Raw genomic sequence first — 13,069 nt, forward strand, 5'->3', positions numbered from 1 at the left:
AACATTTATTGAGTGCTTATATGGACCAAGCACTTTACATACACTGAAATATCTCATTTAATCCTCACAAACCCTATGAGGAAGGCACTGCTGTATTTTATAGATGAAGAACTCCAGTTGGTGATGGAGCCAGAGCTCAGGCAGCTGACTCTGTGCTAACCATTAAGCTCCTCTGCTACCCACATCACACTGCTTGACTTAAGGTAGGACCGTGCCTCAGACAGCCTAGTCCAGGTCCCTCCCTCTCCAGTGAAGGCCCATTTCCTTGGATTCTGCATGAAGAGGAGTTGGTGAGCATGGTGAACACTCAATTGAGGTTTGGAGAACAGCAGCCCTTTGGTACTGAGTTTCCTTAATTAATAATCTCTCATTTCTAGGTCACATAATTTCAGCTCATTCTCAAACCTTTCTTTTTTTCCTTTCATTTTGTGTGCTTTTTTAGCTTCCTGGACCCTTTCTGTCTCCCCACTCCTGGCCCCCCAGCTCTCCAGATATCTCAGTTGTGAAGGCTCTTACAGGACCAGAATACCTAAGTTTTCCCTTGGGTCAGATGAGGGGGTTGGGCCAAAATGGGAAGGGCATGGTCCCATGCCCTGTGTGGAAGGAGATCGAGGATGACCTTGCTGAAAGCTGGCTTCAGCATCAAGGTTGCTTTGGATTGTTGGGGTCTGGGGCCTGGCAAGCAGTAGAAAGTGTGTTTGCAGCCCTGAACTTTGTTAATGCTGCAAAACCAGTCCAGTCCTCACTTCTGGGTTCAGAGCTGAGAAAATGAACTCTACAAGACCAGCTCCCCCTCCTTGGCCTTCCTACCCCCATAGATCAGTTGGTCAGGCAGCAAACAACATTTCCCAATTGTATCCTCATTTTGGGTGCTGTTCAGAGCTCTGTAGTCTCCACATCTTTTCAGTAAGCAGCAGGCCCATAAAATAATTTTCTTTTACAGATTTTTTTTTTTTAACTTTTTTATTGAATTCATTGGGGTGACATTGCTTGTTAAATTTATATAGGTTTCAGGTGTACAATTCTATAATACATCATCTGTATATTGTATTGTGTGTTCACCACCCCAAGTAAAATAATTTTTACATAGAAAAATCTCCTGGGCTCAGGGAGCACTCATTGGAATTAGGGAAGATGGCAACAAAGAGAACGTGTCTGAGGATAAGTCAGGATGGGAACTTAGAGTTTGTAGTTTGGGCGATGTTAAACACCTTGCTGACTGGTCACGAGTAACATGTGTTTCTGTGTCCAAATGTTGCTGACCAGTCAAGAGGTAACTCTGATCTGCACTTACATTAATTTAAATAACTATTTAAACACCTTGCTGACCAAAGTAGCTGGCCACATGGGGGAGTTCTGGCTTGAAATAGCTGGTCAACAAGCTGTTTAAGAGCCAGGTGAAAACTTTAGGAGGCTGGGTCCCCTCACATCGAACATGATGAGTGCTTTCCTTCCTCACACTCTCCTTAGGACTCCAAGTTGTGTGCACACATGTGTGTTTCCCTTACAGGAACGGTTCCAGGTGAAGAACCCTCCCCACACTTACATCCAGAAACTCCAGAGCTTCTTGGACCCTAGTGTAACTCGAAAGGTGAAGTACAAGGCAGGGAGGCCCCATCTTGCTGCCCTTTGTAGTCCTGTGGGAGTTGGGGGCAAACCCTTTGACCTGGGAGTCATATGCTTCTGAGCAGTGGGAGTTGGGTTTCCAGGTTCTGAGGCCATGGGCCTAGAACTTCTGGCTAACGATAGAGGGAAGACTTATCACTGCCTTCCTATATCCCTTCCCTTTGCTTTTGTTTGTACTATGGAGTTGGATTGATCAGTGACAGAAAATTCCGTTTACAGAAGTTCAGGAGGAGAGTGCAGGAGTCAACCAAAGTGCTGAGGGAGCTGGAAATCTCTCTGCGAACCAACCACATTGGGTGAGTCGGATTTGGCCATCAGAGCCTTTTTGCCAGTCCTTCTGAGGATAGTTTGCCTGTTTATCCCCCTGCCAGGAGATAGAGTTGCCCCTTGAATGGCTTTGGTTCCCTAGAGCTTCAAACTGTCTCTTTCTGGCTTTTCTTACCCTCAGCTCTGCCAGCTGCTGACTAGATGCTGCTGGCGAGCTGGGGGCCCCTCCTGGGGTCCTCAGCCTGTGGCTTTGAGAGGAAGACATTCCTGTAGCAGCTGAGACTGGAGTCAGCCTGTGGCCTGGGGCTGGGCCAAGGAAGGTCCAGAGAAGGCTGCGGGTGGGGGAGCATATTGCATTGGGTAGCTGAGACCTAGTTCCTGGACTGTTTTGGTACCCAGAAGATTATTTGCTTGATTTTAAGATAATTTTAAATTGAGCAGAAGTTTCACAAAGTACCAGGAAAGAAGATCTAAGGCAGTTGGGGCCAGGAGGTGAGTGCCTTCTGTATTAACGGACCCAACCCATTGACAGCACCCCTAGGAGCTGTATGAGTCTTTTCAGTCTGATGGGGAACCAGGACTTGCTGAACAGGCAGAGGGCTAATGTGTGAAAGGTACAGTGAAAGATGGCAGTGCTCTCAATTTTATAAAGCCATAATCAGCCAGAATATATATATAGTGAAAGTGAGAGAGAGGGAGAGAAGGAGGGAGGGGGAGAGAGAGAGAGTATGTGTGTGTACACAAAAGACAGTGAGAGACACCTTATAGACAGCAGCAGGCGGGGCTACACTCCTGACCACGGGAGTGAGAACTGACATGAGTGAGAAATCTAGCTCAGGTTGGGGGTTGGGGTCCCTGGGCAGGTGCCAGCCCTAGGGTCCTGGGCTTCCTGAGAGAAGTGCCAAATAGCATCATCTGCCTTCCCCTCCTGTCAGAGGCAGCCACCTACTTGTCTACCCCCAGGCTGAGCCTGCACAGGGCTTTCGTAGAGGCTACCTGTATGTAGCCAGCTGCTGCAGTGGTCACAGAGGAAATGGCACTGGAGAGAACAGGAAAGGGACAGTTCCTGGCCTCTGTAGCTGTGCTCCGTGGCCAGAGTTGGCTTCCATACCGCATCTGTGAACCAGACATTGAAAGCTGACCCACTAAGAAACATAATGAAGCCTCCACCTTTATTTGGTGACTGCTCAGAGAAGGAAAAACTGGCAGAGCCTCCTCAGCTTCCCTGCATGTAAGGGCGAGTGAAGCAAATGGCAGCTCAGAGTACCGCCTACCACCCCACACTCCTCCGCAGGGCCTTTCCCTCCCTGCTTCCTTGCCTCCCTCTCAGGCCCTTCTGTTTCCGTATTAAATCTTGCTGCTTTTCTCCAGAGGGCCACAGTGTGTGACAGTCCCTTCTGCCCTCCCCTGCTACCTTGTGCCTGCCCCTCTGGCCACTGGCCAGGAAGTGGGGCCAGAGCAGCATGGTTCCCAGGCCTGGGGCTTCTTGGCAGTTGGCACACAAGTTAGAGGTCTGGACCTGGTCTTTGGTTCCCAGGGAACAGCTTAGTGTCTGGCATTTTAGGAGCTCCTGTCATCTGAACTGTGGCTTCTCCAGGTAGAGTCATAAGGGAGGGTCAGGATCTTTCCGAGATTTCTAGGCCATAGGAGCCCAGGGAAAGGTAGAGAGAGGAGGATCTGGCTTGGGCACAGCCTGATCTTTGCGGGGCCTGTGGAAGCTGGGTGTGCAGGGCAGCCCAGTGGGAACCCAGACCCTGGAGCAGGGTGAGCTGGGAAGCGGGATTCCAGGGCCTCTGCGTCTCCACCTCTCCCTGCTTTGTATTGGTTTCTCAGCCTTGCCTAAGTGCCCTTTAACCTCTCCTCAAAGTGTCAAGATCCCGAAAATAGCAGAGTAGACTCAGACAGGAAATGAGAAGGGGGTGGGGAGCTGGAGAGCAGACAGACAGGAAACGGGAGGCCTGTCGGCCCCCAGAGAGGAAGCTAACTTCAGGCAGCTCCAGTGTCAGTCAGCCTCAGCGGAGCTGGCTGCCAGATCTCAGCTGGGCTCGGTGCTCCGGCCCAGTCTCTCTGTAGCTAGGGGAGGGGCTGGCAAACATGGCGCTGGTTTCCAGCTGCAGGGGAGAAGCATCCCTGCAGGGCTGTTGAGCACAGCTGGCCTTTAAAGACCCCAGGACATTCTGAGGGGACAGAGAACTCAGTCCAGGTTTCATCCTGAGCTTTCTGTCCCTCTGCTCTAGAATGAGCCTGTCCTGGAACAGTCTTCCTAGGGCACGCTCCGCACTTCCCTTTTGGGGATATCTCGACCCCAAAGGCCTGGAGGCTGAATGGTGGAACTGCCCTGCTCTGCTGTTGTCTTTAGGGAGCCTTGTTGTCTGCCCTCCGCCTCCCTGGCTGAGGGGCCCATCTCCTCAGTCTGGCTCTGAGTGGTCCCAGCCATCCTGGAGTTACTTGAGTTCCTGCTGTTCCCACGTTCTTTTCGCATTTTGCCACACAGAACTCCCACAGATCCCTCTTTGCTCACTACTTCCTAAAATACCTTTCCTTAAACTTGGTGGAGAGCCCCTGGGCTCAATATGCCTCTGTTCCAGAGCTCTCTTTGATCCTTCCTGCCGGTCTTTTGGCTGAGACTCTGGTCAAATTGGGGACCTGCTGGTCTCTGTCAGGTACAGCTCTGTGCAAGGGCTGCAGTAAATGTTCTTGATAACCCCCCAATTCTTCCAACAAACATCTTGCAAAGACAGTGTGGCCAGCCTTGTGCTAGGCACCAGGGACACAGGAAGTGATTGAGCCGGGGCCCTGGCCTTTGAGGAGGGGCCCCTGAAAGCTTGTTTGGCTGATGTGGTATCGGAAAGCCTGGACCTTTCCCCATTCCTGGCTTCCTGGCCTGGGGTGTGGGGGGAGGGTCCAGGCCGGTGACATGGCCATGGGTGGGTCTGCCATGGGTTTGATCTTCAGAATATTCCCGGCCTGGTGCTAAGTCACAGGGGATCCCAGAGGGTATTATTGGATCAGAAGTCCCTCTCCCTTCTCTCCCTCATCCCACTTAAGCAGACTCCTCCACTATGTCTTCTTACCTGCAGATGGGTGCGAGAGTTTCTGAATGATGAAAACAAAGGCCTGGATGTGCTGGTGGATTACCTGTCCTTTGCCCAGTGTTCTGTCATGTGAGTACCAGTGGGACTGGGGCTGGGGACTAGTGAGGAAGGACAGAGGATTTAGTCCCATTCTGATTGAATGAGGAAGGTGAGATTGCAATAGTGAAGATGGGAGCGGGGATCCCAGGCCAGAGGGAAGAGCTGAGAGAGCGGCAGGGGAGTGGATGGCAGCCAGTGAAGAATGCCAGGTGGCTGGAGTAGAAGGTGCTTTTGAGGAGGCAGGAGGAGAGAGACATGGGAAGAAAGCTCAGAATCGGAACCCAAAAGAGCCAGTCTCTGGGCTGGGAGCAGTCCAAGGGAATGTCCTGGCTTCTGGGAGAGATGCCCTGTTAGGGTCCATTTGCTTGTGGAAAGTGGAGTTTTCGAGAAGCTCCTTTGGGTCTCCAGTTGTGAGAGGGTTACTCCAGGTCACCCCAGGAACAGTGAGCATGATCTTTGACCCAGACTGAAAATGAAACATTCAGGAGCCGTTTTTCAAGCAGGTCAGGAGCTTGGAGGCAGCCAGAAATGAATTAACGTAGATGAGCAGGCAGTGTGGGGCAGTGGAAAGAGCGAGCTGCTCTCAGGGAAGACAGAGCTGGGTGTAGGTCTCTGTATTTTACCATCTGTCTGACCTCAGGCAAGTGTGTATCCCCTTACATCAGAGGAGATCCATGGTCCGGGGTCCTAGGACTAGATGATAATGTGTGTAAAGCACTTTGCAGTATTTGGAACATAAGTTTATACTGTGGTAACCACTTTATTAATTGTTAATATTCAAGGTGGTGTGTCCAACCATAATGACCAGAGGACTAACACATTCAAACTTATACTCGAGACTTAAGTTGGCCCCAGGGTGACAAATCACCCAGTTTGCCTGTGACTTTCCCCAGTTTTAGCCATGAAAGTCCCACGTCCTGGGGAATTCCTTAGCCCTGGGACTCAGCCCTAGCCTCTATTTTCACTTTTCTTGCTACTGTCCTTGCCCCCCTGGCTGTTCTCCTTTGTCCAGCAGGTCTTCAGTCTCATCTCCTTAGGGTCTCAAACTAATACCTCTCCTAGGTTTGGCCTCTGTTACCTTTTCCAGGTCATCCCATGTTAAAGCCAAGAGTGGCCCACTCCCCATTCCCATCCCTGCAGAAGTCATGCCTTGTAGTCCTCCTGTCCCTTTAAAAACCACTCTTTTTATAGAAAGAAATGAAAAACATTTGCTGAAGTGATTTTTTAAAAACTCAGAACTTTTAAAGTAAAAAGATGTAGATCATTTTCCCAAATAAGCCTGTCTTGTTTGAAAAGCAAACAAATCCCAGCTGAACCAAAATACACTGGGACCTCAGGACTGTAGTGTCCACAGCACTGCCCCTCACTCTGATTTAAAAGAAAGATTTGGGGTGGGCGTAGGTGTAGGGTGGAAGAGAGTGTGTGTTTGGGAAGGGTTGAGAGGAAAGGGTAAAATAGAGTTTGGGTGAAGGCATTTTTTGTAAACTGCACGTACCAGTGTAGGGAATACTATTAGTGATGGAGAGAAGCCACTGGCAAGCTGTTTCCCTGTCAGCAAGACTCCTCTACTTGAGCCTCATTAAACATCTCCCAATTGCAGGACTCCGAGCCCGCTCCCGCTTCCTTTGAAACACTCAGACATCTGCAGATGTCACTTCCTACTTCAGAAAGTGTCAGCCTCTGTGCCTTTGACCCGGGGGCTGTGCATGTCTGAGCAGAAGGCTCCTTGGGAGAAGAGCCTGTAGGAGATGCTCATTCAGTCCTTAGTGAACTGCAGGGGGAAAGGACAGGAAAGAGGAGTGGGCTTGCTTTTCAGAGGGCATTTATCCAGATCTGGGGATATGTAAGGGAGAAAGCTCCATGGATTCGTGATCTTGAATTGTCCTCCTTGCCCTGGCCACACTCCCCAGCTGCTGAAACATCTGGTCCCAGAAGCAGGAAGTGACAGAGAAACCACCCCATCTCCTGTAAGGCCGAACCAAGGACACCAGTCCACACCCTGGACCCATGTGATTCCTTCCCCCAGGAAGCTGAGGCCCAAGGGGCCTCTATACCAGAAAAACCTAGAAACCCCCTGTAGAACCACAGAAAACCCGGCCATTCAAGCCCAGTGATAGTATAGGACCGTGATTTCCTCCTGAATATAGGAGGCTGTCCCTCTCTGGGCTTGTAAGACCCCTGTTTTTCCCCATTCTGACCTGTCCTCATGATCCCAACCCAGAACCAGTAGGGCTCCTTCAGGACACTCAGGCTCCTTTGGCTGCCACCATTTGCCAAATAGCAAGACCTGTAGCTCGTGTGTTCCCACCACCTCTCCATGGGGCAAATTCTACGTGGGGAGCCACAGCTTCTCTGAAATGTCCCATCTGAGGCTGAGAATGCAGCAAGATTCAGCTTCCCACATCCCTTTGGGCCCATGGGGAGGTCACTCCTCGAGTCACCTGGCCAGTGGGAGGAACACTGGCCTCCGTCAGCATTCCTGTCTCCTCAGATCCCCTCCTGGTTGCTTCCTGTGCCCGCTCTGCCCTTGTGCTGTGTTGTCGGCTCTCCCAACCAGGGTTGGGTCTCTGTTGCCCAATTCCACTTTCTCTTCTGACTGCCCTTGCTTATTGTTGCCCTAGAAGTCTACAGGGCAGGGGTGGGCTTGCCAGGGGTCTTGGCACTGAATTTCTCCTGTGTGTGCGCATGTGTGTCCTTTCCTGCTCCAGGTTTGACTTTGAGGGTCTGGAGAGTGGTGACGATGGTGCATTTGACAAGCTCCGGTCCTGGAGCAGGTCCATCGAGGACCTGCAGCCACCCAGCGCCCTGTCAGCCCCCTTCACCAACAGCCTCGCTCGCTCTGCGCGCCAGTCTGTGCTCCGGTATGTGTGCTCTCGCTGCCCGCCTGCCTTCCCCCAGCCCCAGTCCAGGTCCTGGGTAACAGCGGTGAGTGCTCATGCGCCTCCCTCCACTCTTGCTTCCAGGCTCAGCTCTCTTGCCCTCTGCCTGCCAGTCTGTCTCTGGTCTGTCCTCTCTGTCTCCTTGACTCTGCCCAGCGATCTGTCCTGGGTAAGTACATCGCCCTCAGCTGTGCCCACCCCATCTGGGGTTCCAGCTCTACCCCTCCTCACCCCCTCTCTGGGGACCCCTCCATTCCTCATTCTCACTCTGCCATTCCTCCCAGTCTCTCATGCAGGGCTTGTTCTCACCTAGTTCCCTCAACTTCACCGGGTGATCCAGCTCCAGCCCTCCTGTTTCCCTCTGGCTCTGCACTCTGCCCCATCCGCTGCTCGGAGCTGCCATCCAGCCTGCCCACTGCTCATCTTCCCTTCATGTCTTCTTTAGGCCTTTTCTCTCCAGTGCTCCAAGGTGTTCATTTGTCTGCAGTATCTTAAGAGCTGTCCTGCCCGGAGGCAGGTGGATGGACCTGATGACTTGTCTCAGCCCCTCCTACCTAGGGAGGCTTTCCTTTGTGTCCTGTGGCCCTTTCTGTCGTCTCTCTTTCATGGCCATACTTCTCCTGGTCTCCTTTGGGTTTTGCCCTCTGACACTGCTCATCACTCCAGTCATGCATAAGCAGATACCATTTGTGCTTCCTCTTTCTTCCATGAAACATCACTGGGGGGCTGTGTGTGCAAAGTCAGATGTAGCCCTGGGTGCACCTAAAGCCTCTGGGGCCTGCGCTGCCTTTTCTGAGACATAGAAGTGGGATGGGAGCCAAGTGCTCCTGCCCTAGGGAATGTATGGAAGATGCAGCGACTGGAGGGAGCAGGAAGAAAGACTCAAGTACATCTCCCTGGACCCTCAAAGACAAGGAAGGCCTACATACCTACTGTTGTATTTTGAAGGACCTCTGCGCTTAGGAGGTTTGGGCACTGATTGTACAGCCTGGTTCCTGGGTAGTTCCTGACCAAGGCCTGATCCAGGGAGGTGGAACAGCTGAGTGCCCTGCCCCTGCACCCTCTTTCTCAGGGCTGGTGGTGCAAGGTCCTCTTTCTCCATCTCTGTTGCTGGTGAGGGGCAGCCTGCTGTCTGGGCGATGGTGAGCACTCCTAGACCCTGGGCCAACAGCCACCTCTCCCCCAGGTATAGCACTCTTCCTGGGCGCAGGGCCCTGAAGAACTCCCGCCTGGTGAGCCAGAAGGATGATGTCCACGTGTGCATCCTTTGTCTCAGAGCCATCATGAACTATCAGGTAAGGGGCAGCAGCCCTGGGGGCTCGGCCTCTGCTGCCTCACCTGCCTCACCAGGAAAGCTAGGAGGGCACCAGCTTTAAGAGAGGTTTACTGGTGGGCCTATAGTGAAGGAGTCCAGGATCTGCCTTCCCCACCAACAAGGTCTCCCTTCCCTCTGTCTTTTCCCCTTGCTACAGTACGGATTCAACCTGGTCATGTCCCACCCCCACGCTGTCAATGAGATTGCACTCAGTCTCAACAACAAGAATCCAAGGTAAGCTCCTTCCCTCCCCTTTCCTCCCCATTCTGCACAGAGCTCTGGAGATCTGGGCTCCACCTTTCGCTGGTGTGCGGTGCTGTGTCCTGGGGCAGCGCCCTGGTTTGGGTCCCTCACCTCTGCTGGAGCAGAAGCAGTGTCCCTAGTTTCCCCCGGGTCTGCACAGCTTAGTGAGGGAGCAGGCCTGCCTTCTTTCCCACACCCAACCTCTCCCCTCTCTACTGAGGCTGTCTCCACTCTCTAAAAGGACTCAGTTGAGCTTGTGGTGGCCATGGTGGGGAGCTAGGGTGTTAATCTTCCTTCTTTGCCCTTTAGGACCAAAGCCCTTGTATTGGAGCTCCTAGCAGCTGTGTGTTTGGTGCGGGGAGGTCACGAAATCATTCTTGCCGCCTTCGACAACTTCAAAGAGGTCAGTCTTCTGCATGTGTATGTGTGTTTGGTGGGAGGAGATGGGAGCGAAGTAGGTAAGCAGACTTTCCTGCAATCTCATACATCCCAATGATTTTAACATCCCAGTGCTTATCTAAATGGCCTGCCACCTCCCCCTTTTGTTTTCAACAAAACTAGAACTTCAGTCTTACCAGACTTGGTCCAGGGAAGTTCTTGATTAGCCAGCTAAGGGTGCCCTCAGACAGCTGAGGCTCTAGTCCAGTGCCTCTAGTTCTGGCCATGCATCAGAATGCCTGAAGAGCTTGTTAAGCGAAGACTCTGGGATGCCTGGGTGTCTGTGCTTTAGCAGGCCCCCCAGGTATTCTGAGACAGTAGACCCACTGGTAGAGCACAAGGCCAGATGTCTTTGCAGTGGGAGGAGAAGGCAAGCAAGGATCCTTCTGGGTTGGTGGCTGATACTAGTGAGGGGAAAGGGAGCTTCTGCTTGGAATTTCCCCAACTCTGGGCCTGGCCCTAGAACCCCTGTCTGGATTCCTCGACATCCAGCTGTAGCCACTGGCCCCACCCCTTCCCTCTCCTCTGTGCACTGCTTCCCTAGCATCCATTGTTCAAGCCAGGAAATGGCTCTTCCTCCTTGAAGCCAGAGCTCAGAGGAGTCTTGGGACCCCTCTCAGCACAGGGGCTTTCCTGCATCCTGGCCTCTCTCCTGCATCCCCACTGGGACCTCAGCCCCTGTCTCAGCCAGGGCCCCCAACCTTCCTTCTTCCTCCTTCCTTCAGTAAATTGGCCACAGCAACCCCTGTGTTTCTTGTTGGCCTACTCCCAGGGGATCCTAAAGCTCACACTAAGGCATGGGCTTTATAGAGCTCCCTCAGCAAGTTGGTGGGGGACCAGAAACCAGGGCAGGTTTCAGGTGCCAGGTCCCAGGCTTTCTTCTGTCATGTCCCACATGGCTTATTATAGAGAGAGAGTTGTGGTTAAACTTGGTCTGAATCAGTCCTTTGGCCATAGTGTACCTGGGAGACAGGGTTTGGGGGCTTGGGCTTGGCCTGGGGCAGGTCCTTTCACTGAGAAGTCCGATTGTTCAGGTATGCAAGGAGCTGCACCGCTTTGAGAAGCTGATGGAGTATTTCCGGAATGAGGACAGCAACATTGACTTCATGGTGAGGAACTGGGCCTGGGCCCAGCGGGGCTGTGTGCTCCCTGGGAATAAGGGCCCTGCTGACACTGGATTTTTTTTTTTTTTAAATATACCTTTATTGATTTCAGAGAGAGGAAGGGAGAGGGAGAGAAAGAGAGACACAAACATCAATGATGAGAAAGTTGTCATTGATCGGCTGCCTCCTGCACATCCCGACTGGGGATCGAGCCCGCATTCCAGGCATGTGCCCTGACCAGGAATCGAACCACATCTCCTGGATCCTAGGTCGATGCTGAACCCCTGAGCCACACCTGGCGGTGCTGACAGTGGATTTTGATCTTCTGTGTAGAACCTAGAATGATTTTCTCTCCCCAGTAAATGCTCCTTGTCCCTTGCCCACCCCAGAGAGCTTTTAGAAACTGTAAGACAGTGTCATTTGGTCATCCTGAGTCTGCTTCCTTCCCCCTTTTGGTGGCCTTACTTTCCCTGGTTCTGACCCTCTCTGCACTGTTTTCCCTTTCCCAGCTCTTCCTCCAGCTTCTCTGCCCCTCAGACTAGGGTCTTCAGCTAAAATAGGGATGTCTCAAGAGGTACCTGCTGATGTGCAGAGGAAATCAGAGTGGTAGCTTCATTTACATCTATTTCTCATGTAATTTACTTCTCTTAATACACTAAGAATACTAAGTTTTATATTTTTTAAGTTAAAATGCTCATTTGCTCCCAGAAAGATGCTTTTGATTGTCCACCTGACAATGCTGGTTCTAACAGCCGCCCACCCTCCCTGTCTCTTGGTCTCTCCTGCCTTCTTGTCTGCCCGCTGGGCCGCTTCTTCCCCAGGTGGCCTGCATGCAGTTTATCAACATTGTGGTGCACTCGGTGGAGGACATGAACTTTCGGGTCCACCTGCAGTATGAGTTTACTAAGCTGGGGCTGGAGGAGTTCCTGCAGGTGAGCTGGGCTCGAGTCCTCACAGGGTGAGGAGCTTCGGGGCAAAGGACCAGCTGAGCCATATCAAAGATTTTTCCATTTACAAGAGCCTAGTCACGGATGCTCCTGGAACCCTGCCTGTCTTCTGTGGCATGGGACCCAGACCCTCCCGCAGAGGGCGCCCCAATCAGGCAGCTTCCTGAGGCGAGAATCTGGCATTGGCGCAGAAGGAGCTCCCTGGGTCTTATGCTCCAGGAAGCAGCCACGGAGGGTGATGGGGACTAGGCCTTTCTCAGGAGTCTCCCCCAACTATGACTCCCTCTGCTCTCCCTAGAAGTCAAGGCACACAGAGAGCGAGAAGCTGCAGGTGCAGATCCAGGCGTACCTGGAGAATGTGTTTGATGTGGGGGGTTTGTTGGAGGATGCCGAGACCAAGAACGTGGCCCTGGAGAAGGTGGAGGAGCTGGAGGAGCATGTGTCACACGTAGGTGGTCTGTCCTCCTCTGCTGCCAGAACCAGTGTTGAGGCTGGGCACGGGAGGGGGGCATCAGAGTTCCAGGAATCCTGAGCTGACCCCTTTGCCTCCAGATGGAGCCCAGGGAATCCTTGGGCACCACCAGGCTCTCTAAAGCATGTCCTGACTGAGGTGCTGGACCATCCAGAGATTGGAACACATGGTGACCTTCCAGACGGGGTGTGAGGTGGCCCCCGGCTTGAGGGAGTCTGATGCCTTATACTGTTTCACGTGGTCTCAGACCCTGGGCCCATGGGAGCAATGTAGGGAAGCCGCCAGGCCAAGCTGCCTTGGGGCCCAGTCCTTACTGGGGTTCAGGCTTTGCTGAGTGCTCAGACTTTAGGGCCAGCTCTGAACCTACCCTTCCCATCTTGCAGCTCACAGAGAAGCTTCTGGACCTAGAGAACGAGAACATGATGCGAGTGGCGGAGCTAGAGAAGCAGCTGCTACAGCGGGAAAAGGAACTAGAGAGCATCAAGGTACCGAGTAATGATGGGGAGGGCATCCCTGCGTGCTGCTGGGCGCCAGGGCCTGCAGATCTTTGTTTTTCTTTCCTGAGTCAAGTCCTTGAGAGTCCAGATCTTGATTCGTGACCTTGAGGCAGATACGGTGGGCTGATGATTTTACCCCATTTTTTGG

At 52.6% G+C, this 13,069-nt stretch overlaps 1 protein-coding gene across 2 annotated transcripts in view; it reads left to right on the forward strand.

The window, feature by feature from the left end:
- The window catches only part of FMNL3 (formin like 3), a 56,816-nt gene that overhangs the window by 30,378 nt on the left and 13,369 nt on the right, over window positions 1–13,069 (forward strand). Inside the window, exons 3-13 of one of the 2 annotated variants that reach the window (XM_016201253.2) lie at window positions 1,511–1,591; window positions 1,846–1,922; window positions 4,974–5,057; window positions 7,736–7,888; window positions 9,093–9,201; window positions 9,379–9,455; window positions 9,774–9,867; window positions 10,937–11,011; window positions 11,827–11,937; window positions 12,251–12,400; window positions 12,808–12,909. In XM_016201253.2, coding sequence (XP_016056739.1) covers window positions 1,511–1,591; window positions 1,846–1,922; window positions 4,974–5,057; window positions 7,736–7,888; window positions 9,093–9,201; window positions 9,379–9,455; window positions 9,774–9,867; window positions 10,937–11,011; window positions 11,827–11,937; window positions 12,251–12,400; window positions 12,808–12,909 — 1,113 coding nt within the window. The remainder of the gene's footprint in view (window positions 1–1,510; window positions 1,592–1,845; window positions 1,923–4,973; window positions 5,058–7,735; window positions 7,889–9,092; window positions 9,202–9,378; window positions 9,456–9,773; window positions 9,868–10,936; window positions 11,012–11,826; window positions 11,938–12,250; window positions 12,401–12,807; window positions 12,910–13,069) is intronic. The other variant, XM_016201254.2, reaches the window with a different exon arrangement.

This window comes from Miniopterus natalensis, chromosome 2 (assembly GCF_054644295.1).
Source record: "Miniopterus natalensis isolate mMinNat1 chromosome 2, mMinNat1.hap1, whole genome shotgun sequence".
Classification (NCBI taxonomy): Eukaryota; Metazoa; Chordata; class Mammalia; order Chiroptera; family Miniopteridae; genus Miniopterus; species Miniopterus natalensis.